This window comes from Ctenopharyngodon idella, chromosome 7 (genome assembly GCF_019924925.1).
Source record: "Ctenopharyngodon idella isolate HZGC_01 chromosome 7, HZGC01, whole genome shotgun sequence".
In the NCBI taxonomy this organism is placed as follows: Eukaryota; Metazoa; Chordata; class Actinopteri; order Cypriniformes; family Xenocyprididae; genus Ctenopharyngodon; species Ctenopharyngodon idella.
Genome location: NC_067226.1, coordinates 706,891 through 731,006, shown reverse-complemented (window position 1 = coordinate 731,006; position 24,116 = coordinate 706,891). Strand labels below are relative to the sequence as shown.

Sequence of the window (24,116 nt, the reverse complement as noted above, 5' to 3'; positions counted from 1 at the left end):
TGTCACCATAGACATAATGTCTATGTCATGCCCCCCTGCTTGAGAACCACTGACCTATAGCACACAAATATACATTTATACTTAAGTTGTATTAAGTACTTAAAAAAAAAATCATCATTAAATCAATTGAAGTATATTTTTACTGAACATTTCTCTCAACTCTTGCCTAGCATTTTGAATTTTATAGCTTAGCTCTTCATAAGGCATTTTGGGGTTGTCTTATCTGATTGCGATAATGTCTCAAGAGTTTGGCCAAATGAGGTATCTTAGAAGGTTGCATAGTGTTGCTGCCACAGGTGTTGCCTTTAATGCTAAGCAGCTCAAGCTCACTAGATTTTGGAACAGAGCTAATGTGTGACTTTAAGGGTGAGATTAAAATCTTTTAATCTGACCTACGTTCATACAGCTGCCATAAAATGATAGCCTCATTCTGCTTCTCATGGGAGAAAACAAATAACTGCTACATGCATATCTCATCCACTTCTTTAAATGGACCACACAGCTGTACACACCACCCATTTCCACAAACTCACCCGTTTTGAGTGACGAGGCACTGCCGCAGGCCAAGCTTGCGGAAGATGTCCACCACAATTTCCATGGGCGTGTGCACAGTGACCGTGAAGGGGCTGAGGTCCAAGATGCTGCGCAGTTTGACTGCAGGAACAGCATTGAGTGATGCGGGCGGATCACATTCAGTGAACAGGACAGCAGACACGCTGACCACGCCCTCCTGATGCCGCCGTGCATTTTCTGAGATGATTGAGTGAAAGTTATGCAGGAAAAACACAAAAACAGGAAAATTAGCAGGATAAACAACAATAATCAGTTACAACAAGGGTTAACTAGCAAAACTTACAGCCCACAGACCCACAAACCATCATATTGCACAAAAGAATTGACTGAAATTACTGCTTCCAATCTAATTGGCTGGCTGCTCTAAATCGTCTTGTAATAAGGGCACACAAGTTTTTAATCAGTCAGCCAAGAAACAAAGTTGCGCATACAAGGCGCCAGGCTGACAAAATCTTTGTGCTATCAACTGACAGATATTCAAGAGTTTGGTCCGAGACATTTAGTAGCAAGAGAAAGAGATAATCTCAGGCATGGCTTCATCTCCCTAAATATCAGAAAAATATATAAAAACTGCTTTCAGTGACTGTGGTTGGTTGCATCAGTCAGTTGGCTGTTTTTAAGACTCCTAACAGTCAAACTGATGTCATATATTTGTTTATTCTACCATACGATTTTGTTATATTTTTGAAAAGAAGTCATTTGCTCAGCAAGGCTCTATTTTTTATTACAAAAAAAAAAAAAAAAAAAAAATACAGTAAAATCAGTAACAGTGTGAAATAATATTATTGAAATTTAAAATAACTGTTTTAATTTATTTTAAAATGTAATTTATTCCTGTGATGGCAAAGCTGAATTTTCAGCATCATTACTCCTGTCTTTAGTGTCACACGATCCTTCAGAAATCATTCTACTATGTTGATTTGGTGTTCAAGAAACATTTCTTATTATTAAATGTTAAAAAATGCACAACTGTTTTCAACAATAAGTCTTTACTGGGTCATTCTGTGTCAACTCAACCAGAGGTCCCCAGCTTTCTGTAGAAAGACAAACATAAAAAGTGATGAAAGCCAAATAAATAAATGTATATTTACTGAGTAATCCACTATTTTGTAGAGGGGGTCAAAATGAAAAATTTCACCTGAGATTTGGAGCCAAATTAGAGGGGTTTAAAAATGACTTTAGAAAGATGGCAGTATCATTATTTTATTTTTACACAGAGATTGGTAGGTCTGTTAGTAAAATCTTAGCAATCTTTAGCAATCTTTGTTGCATTAGACGCCAACAGTGACAGTTCAAAAATGGCAAAAAGCACTTCTTGTGTTTTTTCTTGTCTCAGGTTTGCATGCCTGTAACTCAAGATGTATTAAAGATATCTTAATATCCTTTTAGATTCTGGTTATTAACAAATTTTCCTTTTGGTATCTTCATTTTAAAGGCCCTTGATGGTTCAATCCCAGATATATGGTACAATGGTAAATTGTACACATTTTCAGTGGTCAAAAACCAGTTGTGGGTCACTTTGCATACAGATTATACTTTTTTCTTTTAAAGAGGAATATCTAAATAACAAATAATGTTAAAACTGTAAAACTGTATCTGAATTGCATAGAATATACCTGTGAGTGCCATAAATTTTCTTTTTCTAAAGTTGTCATGTCTGTAACTCTAAAAGTATTCAAAATATCTTAATATCCTTCTAGATTCTCATTCTTTTTTAATTCTTTTTTTTTTATTAAGTTTTAACATTTACAGTACATTCATCACCCCACCCCTTGACGGCATATATATATATATATATATATATATATATATATATATATATATATATATATATATAAACATACAATCCAGAGTACAAAACTGACATCAAAGGAATTAAGTGTCCATGTTTGTTCAGTCCATAAATTATCATTTAACATGAAAGGCTTGACAACAAGGAAACGTATGGCTAATAAACATGATGAATATAGCACTAAACAAAAAATGCTCACAGAAGGGGTATACCCTCATAAAAAATAAATAAAATAAATAAATAAATAAATACACCCTGTAAGAATATTAGACCAAAAAAAAACATAATAGAGAAGCTAAACCCACTAGTTTTAGCAGAAATAGAAAAGACACATGCATAATAAGTACATTACATAAATAATAAAAATAATAATAATAATAAAAACAAAATATTATTAAAAAAAAAAAAGATATGAAAATAAGAGGAGGTTCAGGCATGTCACTCCATCTTAGAGGGAGGAAAGTTGTTCAAAATATCTTATGAAGGGGGACCAAATGTCTTGAAACTTACGTTTCAAACCTCAAATCATATATTTAATCTTTTCCAACTGAATATGAAACATTACTTCTTTTATCCAGCTGCTATGGGTTGGAGGGTCTGCCCTTTTCCACTGAAATAATATTAAACGCCTCGCCAGTAGCGTAGTGAAGGCAATAACAGAAAAAATATCTTTCCTGAGATTTACACCCTCAGGCGCCACACCAAAAATGCCCATCATAGGATCAGGATCAATCAGGATATCATATATATGTTTATATGACTCAAAAATCTCTCTCCAAAACTTTGGACACACCCAGAACATATGAGCGGTTGTAGCGGGCGATTGTGAACATCTATTGCAGGCAGGGCTGACATTTGGATAAATCTTGGCTAGTTTGGAGTTAGTGAAATGGAGCCTATAAAGAACCTTAAATTGAATTAATCCATGCCTTGCACAAGGAGAGGAGGAGTGCACCTGATTTAAAGCATTTTGCCATTCTTCATCTGTGAATTCTCTACCCAAATCACTTTGCCAGGCTTTACGAATATCATCCAGGCTCTGTGGATTTATAGAAATTATTAAAGAGTATATGTTTGAAATGAGTCCTCTGTTATGTGGGTTAAAATCAAACACAGACTCAATAAGTGAGGTAGGGGGAATTTCAGGAAAGGAGACAAAGACCTTCTTGATGAAACTCCTAATCTGCAAAAATCGGAAAAAGTGAGAACTTGGTAAAGAAAAATGACGTCTGAGATCTTGAAAAAAAGAGCAAAATATAAACCTTTTAGGCGTCTAATCCCCTTCTCCTCCCAAATACAAAAGGCAGAGTCTACATAAATTGGTGGGAATAAACAATTAGATACAATAGGTCCTAAAATGGAAGCTAACTGTAAACCAAAATATTTTCTGAATTGGACCCAGATTTTTAGAGTGTGAATTAGTGCAGGATTAGGGGAGTAGATGTAATTTCTTCCCACCAGGGGGAGTGAGGAGCAAATTAAGGAGGTAAGTTTGAATTTCATACAGGATTGTTCCCCCTGCCCCCACAAAGGGATATTTTGAGGATCTACACTAGATAACCAATAGATTATCTTCTCACTCAAAAAAAATGATACGTTGGATTTAATTTTTTTTATGTCAACAGGTTCCACGTAATTTGGTTATGTTGCATTTAATTATTATTTCAGTTAACTTAAATTTATTACATAAGGTTAACTCAATGCTATTTAGTTGAATCAGGTTAACATTCTTAATTTTGTCCAAAACCATTAAGTTTAATTATTTAGTGGATGCGTTCAAGAACAATCTTCACAACTTTTACAAAATCTTTACTCTGTAAAGACTCTTATTGTTAGGTTAGGTGTTAGCCAGAAGATGGTTTCACTCCATCTATGGCATGCCCCAAATAGTTGTTTTTATTATTAAAACAACTTTAATTGTTGTTAGCAGGTCCTCAACCCAAGCACATGTTCTACACTTCTCCACAATGGTAACCCCAAACTATTAACATAACAGAAACTTTTAAATACCAACATAATAGAACAGTAAACATTAAAAAGTCTCTCCATTTTCTCATGTTGCTAAAAACTGCTTAAAATAACACTTTATTTCAACATTTACTCTCCCAGATCGAGAAGGGTCTGTCTGCGGACTGCAAGAGAGGGGCGTAACAAGAAAGGGGCGTAACTTGTTGCAGGGGGCATAACTTGAAGTTGTCCAAATCACACAGAACCACACGAGAAGTCAAAACGTCAAGATGGCAGCTTGTATAGAGACAACGGTACGTATATTTTCCAGAGATAACTGTTTAAATTGAAGTGTAAAAATCATTTTCATACAGTAGTAAGACATATTGGTATTGTTTACTGGAGTTGATAAACTTCCTTTTAGCAATTTGTAACATTATTCTTTTTCCCCACATATCCCACACATAAAAAATGAAAATGTTTGCATTGTTGGACGTTGCATTGTTGGAATTTAGGCCATTTCCACATTAATCCAGACAAATGTGAAAATGCATCTTTATTTAAATATAAATTGAATTATTTTTCTCCGTTTTACTCTTCAACTTCAGCCTGAATAGAGAACTTAATGAGCTTACTGAAATGATGTGGGTGTAATACATCTTTAGAGAACATGACTCTTTTGGAAAGTGTTGTAAAGTGTTTTTGATTAAATGTTGATGTGTAAATAATAAAATTCTTAATTAATTTGCTTCCAACAGTTTTTAGGGAAGGAATATTGCAAAATCCAACTTCTGAAGTCCCAAACTACAAACGCGAGTTCTGTAGCAAGTGTATACATATGTTGTGGCACATATGCAAACCCACGAGAAGACAGCTGTTAAACACGGAGGTATTTGTCAATAAATAAAGGTTTCAATAAATGTTGCAGATCTTGTAAAATTTACAAATTGTCCACTAGTAATGTTACACAATTTATTCCAACGTTAATTTGTCTACAGTTTTAATTTTTAACAAATAAAGTATGTATGAGTATTTTGTAAACCTGAATTTCTCTTTGTATAAAATGTACAGATGCCACGGTGGATGTTTAAAAAGCCATCATTATCACTGCTGCCATTGTGCAAGGATTATAACTCAGCAAAATTTATTTTTGAACCTGTGTCCACCTGTGTCTCCGCAGCCACCAGCGCCTGTGCACCCTCCAGCTTCAGCGTCTGTGCACCCTCCAGCATCAGCACACCCTCCAGCTTCAGCGCCTGTGCACCCTCCAGCTTCAGCGCCTGTGCACCCTCCAGCGTCAGTGCACCCTCCAGCGCCTGTGCACCCTCCAGTTTCAGCGTCTGTGCACCCTCCAGCTCCAGCGTCTGTGCACCCTCCAGCGTCTGTGCACCCTCCAGTGCCTGTGCACCCTCCAGCTTCAGCGTCTGTGCACCCTCCAGCGCCTGTGCACCCTCCAGCGCCTGTGCACCCTCCAGCGTCAGCGTCTGTGCACCTTCCAGCGCCTGTGCACCCTCCAGCGTCAGCGTCTGTGCACCCTCCAGCGTCTGTGCACCCTCCAGCGTCTGTGCACCCTCCAGTGTCTGTTTTCAAATCCAGAAGTTCTTCCAACAGCGAAAATGCCCTTATTACAGTCTATGCATTGCGATGGAAGATGGTGATTTGCTGTTACATCTGTATTTTCTGATGAGAGAATTCTTTGAATGTGTATCTTGATATTTTTCTTGTTCACAATCACAATTACAAGTTTACTGCAATAATGGAGCTGCGAACATCTGTCTGAGGGTGAGGTTAAGACTATCATCTTTTTACAAAGTCGGACACATAACGGTAATTAATATGATTGGCATTTTGCTTGACTACACTATCAAACAGCCAATAATGTGTTGCTAATGTTACACACACCATGTTCCCTTACGCCATCTCAGAGTCAGACCGCTGCCTTCTAACAATCAGCATCCTTACAAATGCTTTAACTCAGAACGTCAGTGGAGAAAGGCATGTAGTTCATCATAACATCAAATACATAATTCATCTAATATATTACTAAATGTACCTGATTTTTCATATTAACAGAAACATAGAGACTCCTCTTGAGACTCCCCTGTTAATGATATGCTAAAGCTCACTGGCATGTTGACGTAATTGGTTACAAGGTAGTTTGTGACGTCAGAAACACCAGAGATTTCAAACCGCGGGTTTGAGGCTCTTTTAAAAAAGCTTGATTTTCACCACAGGGGGACTTTAAGCTACTTGTAAACATTGTACAATTGATTGTTAGGGCCTACTGTTTTACTGTTGCATGTTTTTGGTAACACTTTTAGAACTGGGCTGGGCAACTCTGTTCGCTGTTGTTTGATTAGGTTTGGACTAAAATCTGCATCAGCCCTCCAGGAAAAGAGTTGCCCATCTCTGCCTTAGAATAAGGAGACATTTATGAACATTAGTTTATTTATTAGTTAACATGAACTGTCAATTTTACAGCATATATTGTTTAATGTTTGTTTATATACAGACTAATATATTTTAACATGTATATGTTAACATCAGTTAATGCAATTAAAGGGTTAGTTCCCCCAAAAATGAAAATTCTGTCATTAATTAGTAATTACTCACACTCATGTCGTTCCACACCTGTAAGAACAACTTTTTGATGAAATCTGAGAGGAATGACACCTAATGCTGTAACTATTGTTAACCATTTTAACCTTATTGTAAAGTCCTTTTTTTTTTTTTTTTTTTAAAAAGGTTGAACTGTGAAGCTTAAAACAAGTCAAAGACATCGAAGACCTCATTGTGCCTGCTCTGACCCCATCATTGCTTATGTGACCACTGTGCCTTGTTTTTTTGTTTTTGTTTTTTTTAAAGGTAAAACATGATTGCTCATTGGTAATTTGTGACACCTAATGCTGTAACTTTTGTTACCAAATATGAAATATTTGTTGAAATGGAAAATTGTTTTTTAAAATTTTGGGGTTGATATGTTTAATGTTTTTAAAAAGAGACCTGTGCCCAATGTGTATGAGTGTGTGCATCTGCGTGTTGACAAATAAATTCATAATACTTGCTCAAAAGTAGCTTAATGTCAGTTCATTTAAGCTTAGTTAAATTATTGTTATTTATTTTATTATTGTTATTATTGTTATTGCATGTTATTACTTTAACTTTAAGGAATTAAAGTTTTCTTAATCGATTTTCATATATATTGTCGAATATGACAGGTTGAATACATAATTTTGTTGTATTTTACAGTCAAGTGACGATTAAATTATTGAATGATGCAAATAGAATTAAATTCTCCTGTAAAGCAGCATTACAAAGACAATAGTGTCATTGTTCAGCTTAAATCAATTCAGTGTAAATTATGGAGAAAACAGTCGGCATCACAATTCAGAATATTTCATCCATCTCCTGCTTGAAGATCGCAATACGTCACGCCGACATATGGTGGTACTGACCACGGTAAGACAAATAATGTAAGATAAACAATTATAAGTAGTACGATTCTGATTCGAGAGTTGTCAGTCAGTCATACTCCCTCATATGGTGACGATTTGTCTTGCCGATATCATCACGTTTTGACGACGTCTGTGGTTCTGTGTGATTTTTGACAACTTCAAGTTACACCCCCTGCAACAAGTTACGCCCCCTTCCTGTTACGCCCCTCTTGCAGTCCGCAGACAGGTTCTATTGCCCAGATCAGCCCCTTTGCAAAGCATGATAGGAAGTGAAAGTCCTGTTGGATTGAGTCCTGGTTGAGTTTACTTGATTGAAACATGTTATTTTAAAATGAAAACAAGTTAAGTCAAAAGTAATCGTTTCAAGTCAATTTAACATGAAGCAATTAAATTTCAACCAGAAACCTAATACAATTGTGTTGAATCAAAATAAGTTGTTTAAATAAAGTGAACAGCATCAAAACATTTTTGAGTGCTAAATGTTACTTGCCCAATAGTAAAATAAAAAGTTGGGTAATGTCATCCCTCCTTGACATTTTAATCTCTGTAAAACGTTTTCCTAATGCGAGGGGTCTTATTAAGTAATTAGACTATCCAGCTTAGTAAAAAAAAATATTTCTAATAAAAATAGGTATATTTGAAAATAAATACAGAAACCGTGGCAAAACAAACATTTTAATTAGGTTCGTACGACCTGCTAAAGATAGGTGCAGAGAGGACCATTTCACAAAGTCTTTTTTACATCGATCCAGAAGTGGGCAAAAATTTAACAATTTGTTAAATGATCTGGTAACTTGTATACCCAAGTATTTGAAACCCTCACGTACTACTCTGAAGGGAATAAAGGAATAGTCTCTACAGGTCAAAGTAATCAGAAAATACTTGCTTTTACTCATATTAAGCTTATAGCCAGAGAAATTGCCAAATTCCTGTAATAGTGAAATAATTTGTGGTATTGAGGAGGCTGGGCTTGACACATATAGCAAAACATCGTCCGCATATAATGAAATTTTATGCTCTGTACCATGTCGTGTAATACCTTTAAAGTTAGAAGATTGACGGAGCGCAGCAACTAAAGGTTCAATTGATATAGTGAATAACAAGGGGTAGAGAGGACATCCCTGCCTGGTGCCTCGGTGTAAAGAGAAATACTCAGAGTAAACATTGTGCACACTGAAGCTACCAGAAAAACATATAACAATCTAATCCATGAGATTAAGTCTGCAGGAAAGCCAAACTGCCTAAGAGAGTAAAAAAGGTATTCCCGCTCTACTCTATCGAACGCCTTTTCAGCGTCAAGAGAGATTAATGCTTCATTTTCGCCTAGAGGAGAATTTGTATATATTACATTATATAGGCGTTGTAAATTGTTGAAAGGGTTGTGGCCTCAAATAAATCCTGTTTGATCATTTGAAATTACAGTAGGAAGAATGGGTTCTAGGCGCAACGCAAGGATTTTGGATAAAATTTTGAAATCTACATTCAAGAGCGAAATTGGCCTGTATGATTTGCAATGAGTAGGATCTTTGCCTTCCTTAAAGGATTAAGTCCACTTTCAAATAAAAATTTCCTGATAATTTACTCACCCCTATGTCATCCAAGATGTCCATGTCCTTCTTTCTTCAGTCGAAAAGAAATTAAGGTTTTTGATGAAAACATTCCAGGATTTTTCTCCTTATAGTGGACTTCAATGGTTGAAGGTCAAAATTACAGTTTCAGTGCAGCTTCAAAGGGCTTTAAACGATACCAGACAAGGAATAAGGGTCTTATCTAGCGAAACGATCAGTCATTTTCTAAAAAAAAAAAAAAAAAAAAAAAAAAATCTAAATGTATATGCTTTATAGGCACAAATGATCGCATCACAAGTGCTTCCACCAGAACGCGATTCCGTATTCTTCAAAAAGCTTATGCTGAATGTCCTATGCCTTCCTTATTCAACTTAAGGAAAGAACGCGGCACCAGTTCCGTTTTCTCCGTAAGTTGAATAGGGAAGGCGTAGGACATTTAGCGTAAGCTTTTTTTGTTACAGGAAGAATTCCTGTATTAAAGGACTCATTATAAACTGCCATAAGAAGTGGACCGAGCAAGGTTACAAACTTCTTATAAAACTCTATTGGGAAACCGTCAGGCCCTGGTGCTTTACTACTTTGCATTGCTGCAATTGCCTCTGCAACCTCTGCCTCAGCTACAGGTCTGCCCAGATCAGAGTTAAGGTCAGGATTTATAGTTGGTAAATCTATTTTCTTAAAAAAGGAATCTAAAATTGCAGTATCATTAGGATACTCTGAAGTATATAAAGTAGAATAAAAATGAACGAAATTGTCTCCTGTGGAGTATATACCATAGATCCAGATGGGGACTTAATTTGGGTTATCATTTTTGAATTATTTAATTGATGAGATTGGAAAGCTAATAATTTACTGGCTTTGTCTCCAAATTCATAAAATGTGTGCCGGGTTTTCAATAGTCTTCACGCAAAGTTGACAGCAAATTATATTCGGACTGGAGACTTATTCTTTCTTTGTATAAGCGGGGACAAGGAGAGATGGCATACTGTTCATCCAGCTTGTTGATAGCTTCTGAAATATCCCTGAGCTTAGAGAGTTCTTGCTTTTTAGCATAAGAGGAGAAAGAAATTATTTTGCCCCGAAGGTATGCTTTTAATGCCTCCCATAATATACAGGTGCTGGTCATATAATTAGAATATCATCAAAAAGTTGATTTATTTCACTAATTCCATTCAAAAACTGAAACTTGTATATTATATTCATTCATTACACACAGACTGACATATTTCAAATGTTTATTTCTTTTAATTTTGATGATTATAACTGACAACTAAGGAAAATCCCAAATTCAGTATCTCAGAAAATTAGAATATTACTTAAAACCAATACAAAGAAAGGATTTTTAGAAATCTTGGCCAACTGAAAAGTATGAACATGAAAAGTATGAGCATGTACAGCACTCAATACTTAGTTGGGGCTCCTTTTGCCTGAATTACTGCAGCAATGCGGCGTGGCATGGAGTCCATCAGTCTGTGGCACTGCTCAGGTGTTATAAGAGCCCAGGTTGCTCTGATAGTGGCCTTCAGCTCTTCTGCATTGTTGGGTCTGGCATATCGCATCTTCCTCTTCACAATACCCCATAGATTTTCTATGGGGTTAAGGTCAGGCGAGTTTGCTGGCCAATTAAGAACAGGGATACCATGGTCCTTAAACCAGGTACTGGTAGCTTTGGCATTGTGTGCAGGTGCCAAGTCCTGTTGGAAAATGAAATCTGCATCTCCATAAAGTTGGTCAGCAGCAGGAAGCATGAAGTGCTCTAAAACTTCCTGGTATACGGCTGTGTTGACCTTGGACCTCAGAAAACACAGTGGACCAACACCAGCAGATGACATGGCACCCCAAACCATCACTGACTGTGGAAACTTTACACTGGACCTCAAGCAATGTGGACCATGTGCCTCTCCTCTCTTCCTCCAGACTCTGGGACCCTGATTTCCAAAGGAAATGCAAAATTTACTTTCATCAGAGAACATAACTTTGGACCACTCAGCAGCAGTCCAGTCCTTTTTGTCTTTAGCCCAGGCGAGACGCTTCTGACGCTGTCTGTTGTTCAAGAGTGGCTTGACACAAGGAATGCGACAGCTGAAACCCATGTCTTGCATACGTCTGTGCGTAGTGGTTCTTGAAGCACTGACTCCAGCTGCAGTCCACTCTTTGTGAATCTCCCCCACATTTTTGAATGGGTTTTGTTTCACAATCCTCTCCAGGGTGCGGTTATCCCTATTGTTTGTACACTTTTTTTCTACCACATCTTTTCCTTCCCTTCGCCTCTCTATTAATGTGCTTGGACACAGAGCTCTGTGAACAGCCAGCCTCTTTTGCAATGACCTTTTGTGTCTTGCCCTCCTTGTGCAAGGTGTCAATGGTCATGTTTTGGACAACTGTCAAGTCAGCAGTCTTCCCCATGTTTGTGTAGCCTACAGAACTAGACTGAGAGACCATTTAAAGGCGTTTGCAGGTGTTTTGAGTTAATTAGCTGATTAGAGTGTGGCACCAGGTGTCTTCAACATTGAACCTTTTCACAATATTCTAATTTTCTGAGATACTGAATTTGGGATTTTCCTTAGTTGTCAGTTATAATCATCAAAATTAAAAGAAATAAACATTTGAAATATATCAGTCTGTGTGTAATGAATGAATATAATATACAAGTTTCACTTTTTGAATGGAATTAGTAAAATAAATCAACTTTTTGATGATATTCTAATTATATGACCAGCACCTGTAGATCTTGATATATCATGGGTATCATTCAGCTCCAAATAAAACTTTATCTTTTTGCTTAGATAAGCAATGAATTCTTCGTCTGCCAAAAGCAAAGGATTTAGTCTCCAGGGCTTAAAGGAAGAATACTGAGTTGGTAAGCGAAGCACAAATGAGGAAGGGGCATGATCCGATATAACAATGCTATGATACATACTGGATGACACAGAAGGCAAAAGATTCTTCAATCAAGAAAAAAAATCAATGCGGCTGTAAGAGTGATGAACAGGAGAGGAAAATTTTAATATATATAGCAGCCTTAGAGGGCTGTACAACTTTAGAAGAGGATCTATCCAGGGATGTGTTCAGAACACAATTAAAGTCCCCACCTATAATTAACGCATAATCATCGACTGGAGGAATAGATGTGAAGACTTTATGGAAAAAGTTACTGTCATCAAAATTTGGGGCATAGATGTTAACAAAAATAACTTGTTTGTCGATCAGGCGGCCTGCAACAACCTTTTCGCTAGTGAAAGAAATGTTGTTCCTAATAAGAATAGCCGTACCTCTGCCTTTAGCATTAAAGCTCGAATGCCTTAGTTTAATTACATCTGCGCTCAAAATATGAGTTTCTTGTAGGAAAATGATGTCAGCATTTAATTGCCTTAAGTGAGAAAGAATTTTACCTCTTTTAATGACATTGTTCATGCCTTTCACATTCCAAGTTATAATGTTTACATCACATTTGAGAATCCTAAGAGAATCCTAAGGCTTATGCCAGACTGTTGTTCGTAGATTTTACTTCAGCCTTTAACACTGCAGCCTCATGTTCTCTTGAAAACACTGCAGCGGATGAATGTCAACCCCTTTATTGTTAGGTGGTTCCACTCATTTTTGACAAATCGTAGTCAGCAAGTCAGGGTGAACAGGACGTTGTCTGAACCTCTGACCATCAGCACTGGCGCTCCCCGGGGGTGCATTAGTTCCCCTGTACTGTACACACTGTACACTAATGAATGTACATGTAGTAATGCTAACAATTACATGATTAAGTTCTCTGACGATACAGCTATTCTGGGTCTCATGTTGGATACATCAGATTTAGTTGCATATAAACATGAGGTCCAGAATTTTGTCCAGTGGTGCGATAAGCATTCTCTCACCATCAACACTAAGAAAACAGTGGAGATTGTGTTTGACCCTAAATCCATTGGAGACCACTTACCAGTGGCCATCAATGACCAGTATATAGTCCTGGTTGATTCCTACAGATATCTGGGCATACATATTGATAAACTGACATGGAGTGCTCAGGTAGAAAACATCTGTTGTAGGGTTCAACAGCGGCTATATTTTTTACGTAGGTTGAGGGTCTTTGGTGTTAACCAGAAAGTGTTGCTTCTTTTCTATCGTGCTGTAATTGAGAGCCTTTTGCGGTATGGCATCTCAGCCTGGTTTGGCAACCTTAGTGTACAGCTGAAAGCCCAGATTACACGGCTAACACAGACAGCCATGAAAATAATGGGAGTTAGCCTGAAGTGTGGGATGCTGTCTGTCTACAATGAAACTATTATCAGACAGGCCCAAAAAATAATTTCAGATCCTAGTCATGTCCTTCACCCTGAGTACCAGCTTCTTCCCTCAGGAAGACGCTTTAGAGTTCCCCAGTGCAGTCTTAACTGCTTTAAGAATTCCTTTGTCCCCCTGTCCATCAAAGCTTTAAATGACAAGTCAGCGAGAGGTTTGCCCCTATAGTGCTGTTTTTTTTGTTTGTTTGTTTGTTTTTTTTCCCCATGTATATTTTATGATCTTTTTTTCTTGTGAATTTTTATAACGATTATAGGTGTGCTGTAAGATGGGTAGTGTGCAATTAATTGGTTGATGGCAGTTTGTGTGTTTAATTGTAGGTATTTTGCGTGTGTGTTTGTGTGTGTGTGTGTGTGTGTGCGTGCGTGCATGCATGTGTATGTATTGTACGTATGTATTAAGTTATGTATTTAAGCAACAGTCACTGGATTGTATGTGTCCAAGACAAATTTCCTTCGGGATAATAAAGTTCATCTAATCTAGTCTAATTTATTCAACTTGGACACGTTATCAAAAAGTAATTGTAAATGAATAACAAAAAGATACTGAATTTGTCAAAAACCACATAAACATAATGATTCTGAACAATATATAGAGAACTAAAAAGAAAAAAAAGCCGTACAATCTCCACCTCCCACCACCCACCCTAAGAACCATAACTTATCAGCTCATGTTTCTGCTCCACTGGAATTAAACTGTTGTTCATTAACAGAAAAAAAAAAACGACATTTTTAACGTGAACTAAAGAGCACTAAGTTCAAACACAAATTAGTCTCTTCAGTTCTCAGTCCACTTAAAACAATGTCAGTGTTGTATAGAACTAGAGACACATTTTGACGTGATGTTCATTCCAACTAATTCGCTGAAGGGGGGACAATTCCTCTCACAAATTCCAAAGCCTTTTGCAGACAATCAAAAAAATGTCTCGCTCCGTCATGATTGATCCTTAGACGTGCAGGGAAAAGCAATCCGAATTCAATACCCGCTCCTCTGAGTTGAGCAATGACCTGGTTAAAAGCCGCTCTCCTCTTTGCAACCTTGGCGCTGACATCTGGGTAAAAGCGTATAAGCGATCCTTTGTATAACACCTGTCCCTTTCCCGTGCCAAGCGGAGAATCAATTCCCGCATCTGGTAGTGATGCATTCGCACGATGAATGGTCTGGGGGCTTGATTTGGCTTCGGCAGGGGTGCTAGGGAGCGGTGAGCCCTGTCCACCTCCGGCTTCCTGGTAAAACTTTGCTCACCGAATACCTCGAGTAACAGTGCTTCAATAAATGCAGAAGTATGATTCCCTTCGGTGCCTTCGGGGATGCCGACTCCAAGGAAGTAACACGACCATCTACGCCGGTAAGGGATTCCTCCACATCCTTCAGCTTCTGTTCTTGCTCTAATAATTCACTGCAGAGATAGATGATTTAAGCTCTGCAAGTATCTCAACTCTGAGCGCCAATACCTCAGATCTAATACCACCGAGGAGTTCTGATATCCTCCTGGCCTGCGACGGCCCCGTCCACACACTGCGTAACGCCAACATTCTCTGTAATGTCAGCCGTTTTTTTTCGGATTACTTCTCGCCATGTTGTTCTGCTAAAGCTCGGTAACACTATTTTCAAACTGCGTCGTCCAATAAATGATAAACAAGTCGTTAACAATAAGAAATGTGCGGAGCAGAACACTTCTGGACTTCTCAAGCCGCCAAAAGATAAACTTTTCTTTTGGAATCTTCATTTTTACAGGCCCTATATAGTCCAGTCCTATAGATATTGGGACCCCAATGTGACTCCATGTCCAAACTGTTGAATTTTACCCATTTTCAATGGTCCAGAACCAAATGTATGTAACGTTTTAAACAGCTGATGGTTATTGTGTTTAAACAAGTATATCTGAAAACAAATAACACTGATTCTAGAATGTTTCTTGTTTCCCTCTTTTAAAACAATACAACATACCTCTCTGAGTGCCAAAAAGATTTTTCCAAAGTTTACATGTCTTTAATTCAAGAAGTGTTAAATATATCTTAATGTCATTTTAGATTCTTGTTCTTATGAAACTTTTCTTTTGGAATCTTCATTTTAAGGCCTTATATGGTCATAGATATAGGGATGTCAGTGCAGTAACGTGTAGCTACAATACTGCATATGTGAACTCTTGGTAGCTTCAGAAGCTGTTAAAATGAACAAAGTCCCATCTTCCAAAATGTCCCTAAAACTGATTCAAATATAGATTCTTATAAATGCACTTTTGAGAGCAAGTTAATTTGCCTCAACAATTTCAGTGGATTTTGGTACTCAGAGAGTTAAGTTTTATGCAATTCTTTTGAGAGAGGGAAACGAGATACATTTCTAGTTTAAACATTATTTATTCTTCAGACATTCCTCTTTAAATGCAATAAGTATCACCTGTGGGCAAAGTGAACCACATTTGGGTTTTTGATCACTGAAAATGGGTAAAATTCAACAATTTGAACATGGAGCTGCTTTGAGCTATATAGGGCCTTGAAAAAGAAGATTTCAATTTTTAAGTATGAGAATCTAGGATATTATGATATCTTGAATACTTTTAGAGTTACAGTCATGCAAACTTTGGAAAGGGAATAATGTTCTATGCAATTGTGTTGATAGACAAACATGAGATACATTTCTAGTTTCAACAATATTTGTTCTTCAGATATTCCTCTTTAAAAGAAATACATCAGTATTAGCTGTATGCAAACCAACCACATTTGGTTTTTGACCACTGAAAATGTGTACAATTTACCAATTTACTCATGGAGCCGCATTAAGATCTCCATATCTCTGGGACTGAACCATCAAGGGCCTTTAAAATGAAGATACCAAAAGGGAAGTTTGTTAAGAACCAGAATCTAAAAGGATATTAAGATATCTTTTATACTTGTTGAGTTACAGGCATGCAAATTTGAGGCAAAAGACACAAGAAGTGCTTTTTGCCATTTTTGAACAGTCACTGTTGGCATATAATGACACAAAGATCAGATTTTACAAATAGACCTACCAATCAATAAAATTATGATGCTGCCATCTTTATAAAGTCATTTTTACATCCCTCTAATTTGGCTCCAAATCTCAGGTGAAAATTTTCATTTTGACCCTCTACAAAATAGTGTATTACTCAGTAAATATACATATGTGACATAAAGGGCCCCATTTTAACGATCTAAGTGCATGGTCTAAAGCGCACGGCGCAAGTGCACTTAGAGCAAGTCCGAATCCACTTTTGCTAGTTTAAGGATGGGAAAAAAGGTTGACATGCCCGACGCATGGTCTAAAAGGGTTGTCCCTATTCTCTTAAAGAGTAATGGGTGTGTTTTGGGCGTAAAGTGCAATAAACCAGAGTCTCATCTCCCATGTGTGCTGCTGCTTGTCCCTGTGTGTGTAATAAGCAGAGTGTATGTGCGCCTATAGGCACATATTACTAATGCGCTCTTTAAATAACAAAAAAATAAATATATTGCGCCACTGACTTTAGACCAGGTTTCAGTTAGTCAATGGCGCAGTCTATTTCAGTTGCCTCAAAATAGTAACGTGCCAAAAATGCGCCTGAACACACCTCGTTTTCAGACCAGCATGCCCATGGGTGCATAAATGGGTGCAAATGCATTAGCTATTTAAACAACATGGTGCATGACATGAAAGTTATAACTGCGTCGGGCTGAAACTAGCAAAAAACACTTGCGTCACACCTGGCGTCACTTTTGATAAATTTAATGTACCCTTGTTGAACAAAAAGATAGTTTTTCAAAAAAAAAAAAAAAAAGTTTTACTGACACCAAACTTTTGAACGGTACTGTGTGTACATATATTCTCCTTTTCTTTTCTTCCTTTTTTTTTGACTAAGAAAACCTTGTAAACAGTGTAAATATGTGGAGCACAGAATAAAAACAAATACTAACCTAAAGATATGACCAGATCCCTCCTCAACACAAAGCCCAGCAATCTCTGAGACTGATGTGAGATCACCACAGGAAAGCCACTAAAGGTGGTGTCTAAGATGAGTCTCTCCACCTCTTCTACAGTCATTCCGCTTTGTGACAGCACAGACAGCGGTGGGCCGCTCCGTCGTGGCCGCATCACATCTGTGGCAAGAGTCTTGTGGCGGAATTCCTCTTTGGCCTCCAGGAAGGGGTAACCGTTAAGACGGATATGGGCCTCATAGATGCCCTCACGACCCAGAGCATCTGCGACCCATTTGCTGGTCATGGCAGCAGCCATGAGGGGCACAATGTATTCTAAACCTCCCGTTAGCTCGAACATAATGACCACCAGAGAGACTGTCATACGTGTCACACCACCTAGAGTGGGAATTGAGAAAAAAAACTCATGCTTACTCAACTGGCAATGCAGCAGAATTATAGCCGGATGTGGCGATTGAATAGTTTAATGCAAATGACAAAACTAGCAACACATTTCTTTTGTTACAAGATGGTGTTTAATAAAGATTTTTTAGGATGTATAAATGAAATAGTTTATTAAAAGTGTGACTCAATGACTAAGAAAGGTCAAGCTATTTTCCTGAAAGCCAACATTAAATGCTTCTGCATGGAAGACTGCACAAGGCAATTTGGTTGTAACTGCAAAGTGAAAAATAAATCATCTGGAAAATGAATCCATTTCTGAGAAATGGAACTAAATCACCCCTCACCCAGACAGGCTGCTGCGCCCACCATGGCGTAGAGGCCCGGCGTGATGCAGTCCGCCCCAGGAGAGCACCAGCTTCTGAAAACATTCCAGTCATGGTGGTAGATGGCCAGCTGCTCCATGCCCACACCAAGAAGTCTGCCGGCTATAGCCCCCACCGCCATACTGGGGATGAACAGACCGGATGGCACCTAGAGAAAGAACAAAGAATAAGACAAAAGAAATAGATAAAGATGGCAGAGCTTACTAGATATGCAAGCAGTGATTTGACAACTTCAAGAAGGTTTGAAGGTTTTATCGTGACAAGGATTGGATCGATGTACTTCGGAATTGGAACCCTAGATAACAAATAGCCTCAGATGATGAATTTCTATAGGCAATGAAATCAAGGAAAACTAAATAACATGTAATTGTTGGGTCCAAATTTATTTGGATGACATTTGAAATAAAATAAAACCCATTTTTTGGGGTCTCTCATTAAAATGTTGAAATTTGACATAATTACTATTATTCTGTGAAAAAAGCCTGCCAAACTAACCTGCGGGAAACTCAATTCTATTTAATGGAAATTTCCAAAATGATACTGTAACTGTACCGTGGTAAATTTGTGGTGCTTAGGAGTTTGGCTATTATTATATTGTATAAACGATTTGGCCCTCTAGCGGTTGAGGAATAAAACTGCAATTTAATCATGGAGGAACATTTTTGTAAAAATTTTTAGCTCTTAAGGACATTTTTGTCTTTCAATTTTATTATTTTTTTTTTTAATCATTTTGCCTGTGTTAATGCCAATTGCATTCATTTTGGCACAAGTGTTTATTAATATTGGAATTTTCCTATTTCACCTTTAATTTCCTTTAATCTATTTTACACTAGGGACACAAAATGGTTACACTTAGACCTTAAGGACAAAAATGTCCCCATTGAAACCCATTAAAACAGCAATTTTTAATCCCAGGGACATTTAACTATAAAATGATGCAGTCTTTGTTATTAGGCTTTTTTTTCTAATTTTTACTATTTTTTACAAGGTCTCAGGTTTGGCCTATAAAGCAAATACTCACCTTTTTTTCTTTTTTTTTTTTTTTTTTTGAGTTCAACAGGTTTTATTAAATATATATTTTATTAAATCATTTTCATACACTTAAACCTCTATAACTTTTTTTGTGTCACTTTTTAAACATTTTTTACTTCAACAATACTCTGCCATGGGTCTTCTTTAAAAAGAGACCAAACTTAAGTCTGTTTTTATAAGTTTTTTGACACTGACATTTTTGTAACTTTTTTAAATTGACACAAGGTTTAAGTTAAAAAAAAAATCTTCTGTATAACTAATTAAGTGGTTTATTCTCAGAACTCTACTGAGACTAGAGTTTGTTTTGCAGTCAAAACACATCTAGGTCTGTTACCTTCATGCCAAATGTAGCCACAGTGATGAACATCTTAAAGACCAGTGCAAGAGCTAGCAGCAACATAGCTGTATAAAGCCCTGGCCCTGCCGGACGATCCGCCAGACCGTTAGTGACAGTATTATTAACACTTCCTGTTCTGCTTCCACTGTAGTCACAGATTTTCGACGAGTCCAGCAGACCACAATCATTGAACAGCTCGGAGATCAGTTGGCTGCCGCTCATCCGAGTGTACTCATTTGGGAACGATAGCAACGCTGTGATCAGAGTGACCAACAGAACCTCGAGGACAGGGTAGTGCCCAAGGCAGCTGTTCTTTCGGAGACGGCACCAGGCGATGTTAGCACGGATGAAGAAAGCCCCCCAAAAGCCACCAAAGATGCCCAGAAATATGAAAGGTATGAGTTCTAGAAAATGCCAGGGAGTGTGGAACTCCACATAGAAAAGGACCAGACGGCTGTTGCCGAAGGGATTAATGGAGCGAAGGGTGAATGCTGCGACCAGAGCAGCGAAGAACGAACGCCACAGAGTCTTCAGAGGGAAGTAGTAGCTGACCTGAAAAAGAAAATGTGAGAGAAATATGTCGCTGTCAGATGTCAGAACAACATTCAGCAGATGTTTTCAACACTGATAATAGACCAATTGGGAGCAGACATCACAGTTATGTCACTTGCAGTTGCGCGCATATTGTGGTGGCAGAAATCAGTGGTAACAAGCGGAGGAAACAGCAAAATTCGAGGAATAAGAGGAAAAAAAAAAAAAAAAAAAAAAAAAGTGTTATTGTGCCAATGTGCCTTTGGATGTCAGAATCGGAATGCAAAAAAGATGGTCTTCGTTTTCATAGAATACCGTCGTTGAAGACAACCTTTGAAGCTAAACGCAGACGTTCATGATTGCAAACCATTAAATGGACAGACTGGACTGATGAAACCTGTGATGATTTGTCTACTATTAAAGCATGAATTTGATGTAAACAATAGGTCTACATAATATTCACATACACCGTTCATTGGGGACATAATCTATTAGCCCTACAGTTACAGCATGAAATAATATTTAAACCTACAACATTTTACATAGGTAACATTTAGACCTATAATATTTTTATCTCACAATTCTGACTTTTTTCTTGCAAGGTTGCAGGATATAAAGATGCAAGTTTATATCTCAGAATTGCAAGAAAAAAAGTCAGAATTGTGAGATATAAACTCTAAATTATATTTTTTTTTACCTATTATTCTTTTATATATAATTATCATTTTCTGCCACCAGGTAGGCTCCGCCCACAAAACACCCAAATGGTCTATAAGAAAATGTTTCTTGAGCATCAAATAAGCATATTAGAATAATTTCTGAAAGATCATGTGATGCTGAAGATTGGAGCAATGGCTGCTGAAAATTCAGCTCTGCCATTACAGGAATTATATTTTAAAATGTATTAAAATAGAAAACTTATTTTAAATTGTAATATTTCACAACATTACTGTTTGCTGTATTTTGATCAAATAAATGTAGTCTTGTGAACATAAGAGACTTTGTTCAAAAACATTTATAATTTTTTAAATAAATCTTTCCAACCCCAAATGTTTGAATGGTAGTGTACATGTGAATCTGCCCTTTTTAGGATGTTTATCAGATGTTTGTGTGCCAATAGTGTGACTTGGTTTTTTTCTCTTTCTTTCAAAAATGCATTAAAAATGTAATACATACATAAAGTCAAATGACAAGAATACATCTATGATATATCTCTGTTTTATTATTTTTTCTTTTTTTGTTAGAAATAAAAGTTAAAATTTCAGAGTATTTTAACCATTTAAATAGCAGTGAAGCCGTTTTATTTTATCATATTATTAATTTCTTGTTGGTCAAATAAAATTATACCGCAATGATATATATAGACATTGAATCACATAGAAACCCCCTTTTAAACACTTTAGTTATTACCATCTAAAAATAATCCCTGAACAGCCTGTCTAGGTTTATTTTGGGTTTATTTGGCTGACTATATAATAACCCATCCAAAAGGGGGGGAAAAACATCAGAAACAGTACTATAAAAATATATGAATCTCTTTGATTATAGCAGGACTGCAGAAACAAAGTGCTCACCTCCTCAAGACTGAAAAGCACCCCTCCAATAGGAGCACCGAACGCTACAGACACTCCCACTGCAGATGCTGCAGACAACACCTGATATACACACACAATGAATATTTACAAATTATTCCATCCCAATTTCTTAACTAAAATGCTCAAGAAAGAGCATATTCACCCTCCTAAACATACAGTGGGTACGGAAAGTATTCAGACCCCCTTAAATTTTTCACTCTTTGTTATATTGCAGCCATTTGCTAAAATCATTTAAGTTCATTTTTTTTCCTCATTAATGTACACACAGCACCCCATATTGACAGAAAAACACAGAATTGTTGACATTTTTGCAGATTTCTTAAAAAAGAAAAACTGAAATATCACATGGTCCTAAGTATTCAGACCCTTTGCTCAGTATTTAGTAGAAGCACCCTTTTGATCTAATACAGCCATGAGTCTTTTTGGGAAAGATGCAACAAGTTTTTCACACCTGGATTTGGGGATCCTCTGCCATTCCTCCTTGCAGATCCTCTCCAGTTCTGTCAGGTTGGATGGTAAACGTTGGTGGACAGCCATTTTTAGGTCTCTCCAGAGATGCTCAATTGGGTTTAAGTCAGGGCTCTGGCTGGGCCATTCAAGAACAGTCACGGAGTTGTTGTGAAGCCACTCCTTCATTATTTTAGCTGTGTGCTTAGGGTCATTGTCTTGTTGGAAGGTAAACCTTCGGCCCAGTCTGAGGTCCTGAGCACTCTGGAGAAGGTTTTCGTCCAGGATATCCCTGTACTTGGCCGCATTCATCTTTCCCTCGATTGCAACCAGTCGTCCTGTCCCTGCAGCTGAAAAACACCTCCACAGCATGATGCTGCCACCACCATGCTTCACTGTTGGGACTGTATTGGACAGGTGATGAGCAGTGCCTGGTTTTCTCCACACATACCGCTTAGAATTAAGGCCAAAAAGTTCTATCTTGGTCTCATCAGACCAGAGAATCTTATTTCTCACCATCTTGGAGTCCTTCAGGTGTTTTTTCATGTGTCTTGCACCGAGGAGAGGCTTCTGTCGGGCCACTCTGCCATAAAGCCCCGACTGGTGGAGGGCTGCAGTGATGGTTGACTTTCTACAACTTTCTCCCATCTCCCGACTGCATCTCTGGAGCTCAGCCACAGTGATCTTTGGGTTGTTCTTTATCTCTCTCACCAAGGCTCTTCTCCCCCGATAGCTCAGTTTGGCCAGACGGCCAGCTCTAGGAAGGGTTCTGGTCGTCCCAAACGTCTTCCATTTAAAGATTATGGAGGCCACTGTGCTCTTAGGAACCTTAAGTGCAGCAGAATTTTTTTTGTAACCTTGGCCAGATCTGTGCTTTGCCACAATTCTGTCTCTGAGCTCTTCAGGCAGTTCCTTTGACCTCATGATTCTCATTTGCTCTGACATGCACTGTGAGCTGTAAGGTCTTATATAGACAGGTGTGTGGCTTTCCTAATCAAGTCCAATCAGTATAATCAAACACAGCTGGACTCAAATGAAGGTGTAGAACCATCTCAAGGATGATCAGAAGAAATGGACAGCACCTGAGTTAAATATATGAGTGTCACAGCAAAGGCTCTGAATACTTAGGACCATGTGATATTTCAGTTTTTCTTTTTTAATAAATCTGCAAAAATGTCAACAATTCTGTGTTTTTTCTGTCAATATGGGGTGCTGTGTGTACATTAATGAGGAAAAAAAATGAACTTAAATGATTTTAGCAAATGGCTGCAATATAACAAAGAGTGAAAAATTTATGGGGGTCTGAATACTTTCCGTACCCACTGTATGAACAATAAATTATACAATCCAATGATATAACTGATTCAGGAGGACAGTCTAGAGAAAGCTTTGTCTGTTCACTATTTCTATTACCAATTTTGCACTGGCAACTTCCAGCACATCAGTTACCAGAGACCAAGCCAAGAGACTTGTATCAATATATTACATTACATGTTTTGATCCAAGACAAAATTCTTTTCTGTTACTTTTCTGTCAGTCTGTCCCACACTCTATTTTCCCTTATCTCTTCATCACTCCATTTCTCCTCTCCTTATCTCCCTCCCCAGTTTCTCTCACCTCTCGCCTCTTGGCCTCATTTCGGCGGTATTTGGTGAAGAAATGGCATAGGATGTTTGCGCAGCAGCAGGCTACGTGAACCAGCGGACCCTCCTTCCCCAGACTGAGGCCAGAAGAGACGGCCAGCACCAATGTGATGGTCTTTATGATCAAAGTCCACTTTCCCAGGTACCCACGGATAATAAAGCCACTCAGAATGGTCTTAATCTGCAAGAATTAACGATAGGTTA

At 37.7% G+C, this 24,116-nt stretch overlaps 1 protein-coding gene across 8 annotated transcripts in view; it reads right to left on the bottom strand.

The window, feature by feature from the left end:
• clcn5b (chloride channel, voltage-sensitive 5b) overlaps window positions 1–24,116 on the bottom strand; it is a 50,872-nt gene that overhangs the window by 4,616 nt on the left and 22,140 nt on the right. For 4 of the 8 annotated variants that reach the window (XM_051900706.1, XM_051900704.1, XM_051900707.1 and 1 more), the window contains 6 exons: window positions 23,887–24,093; window positions 21,802–21,882; window positions 19,694–20,248; window positions 18,289–18,475; window positions 17,540–17,938; window positions 534–750 (listed from right to left, as the gene is read on the bottom strand). In XM_051900706.1, the coding sequence (XP_051756666.1) occupies window positions 534–750; window positions 17,540–17,938; window positions 18,289–18,475; window positions 19,694–20,248; window positions 21,802–21,882; window positions 23,887–24,093 (1,646 nt within the window). The other 4 variants (XR_007930957.1, XR_007930958.1, XM_051900711.1 and 1 more) reach the window with 4 other exon arrangements.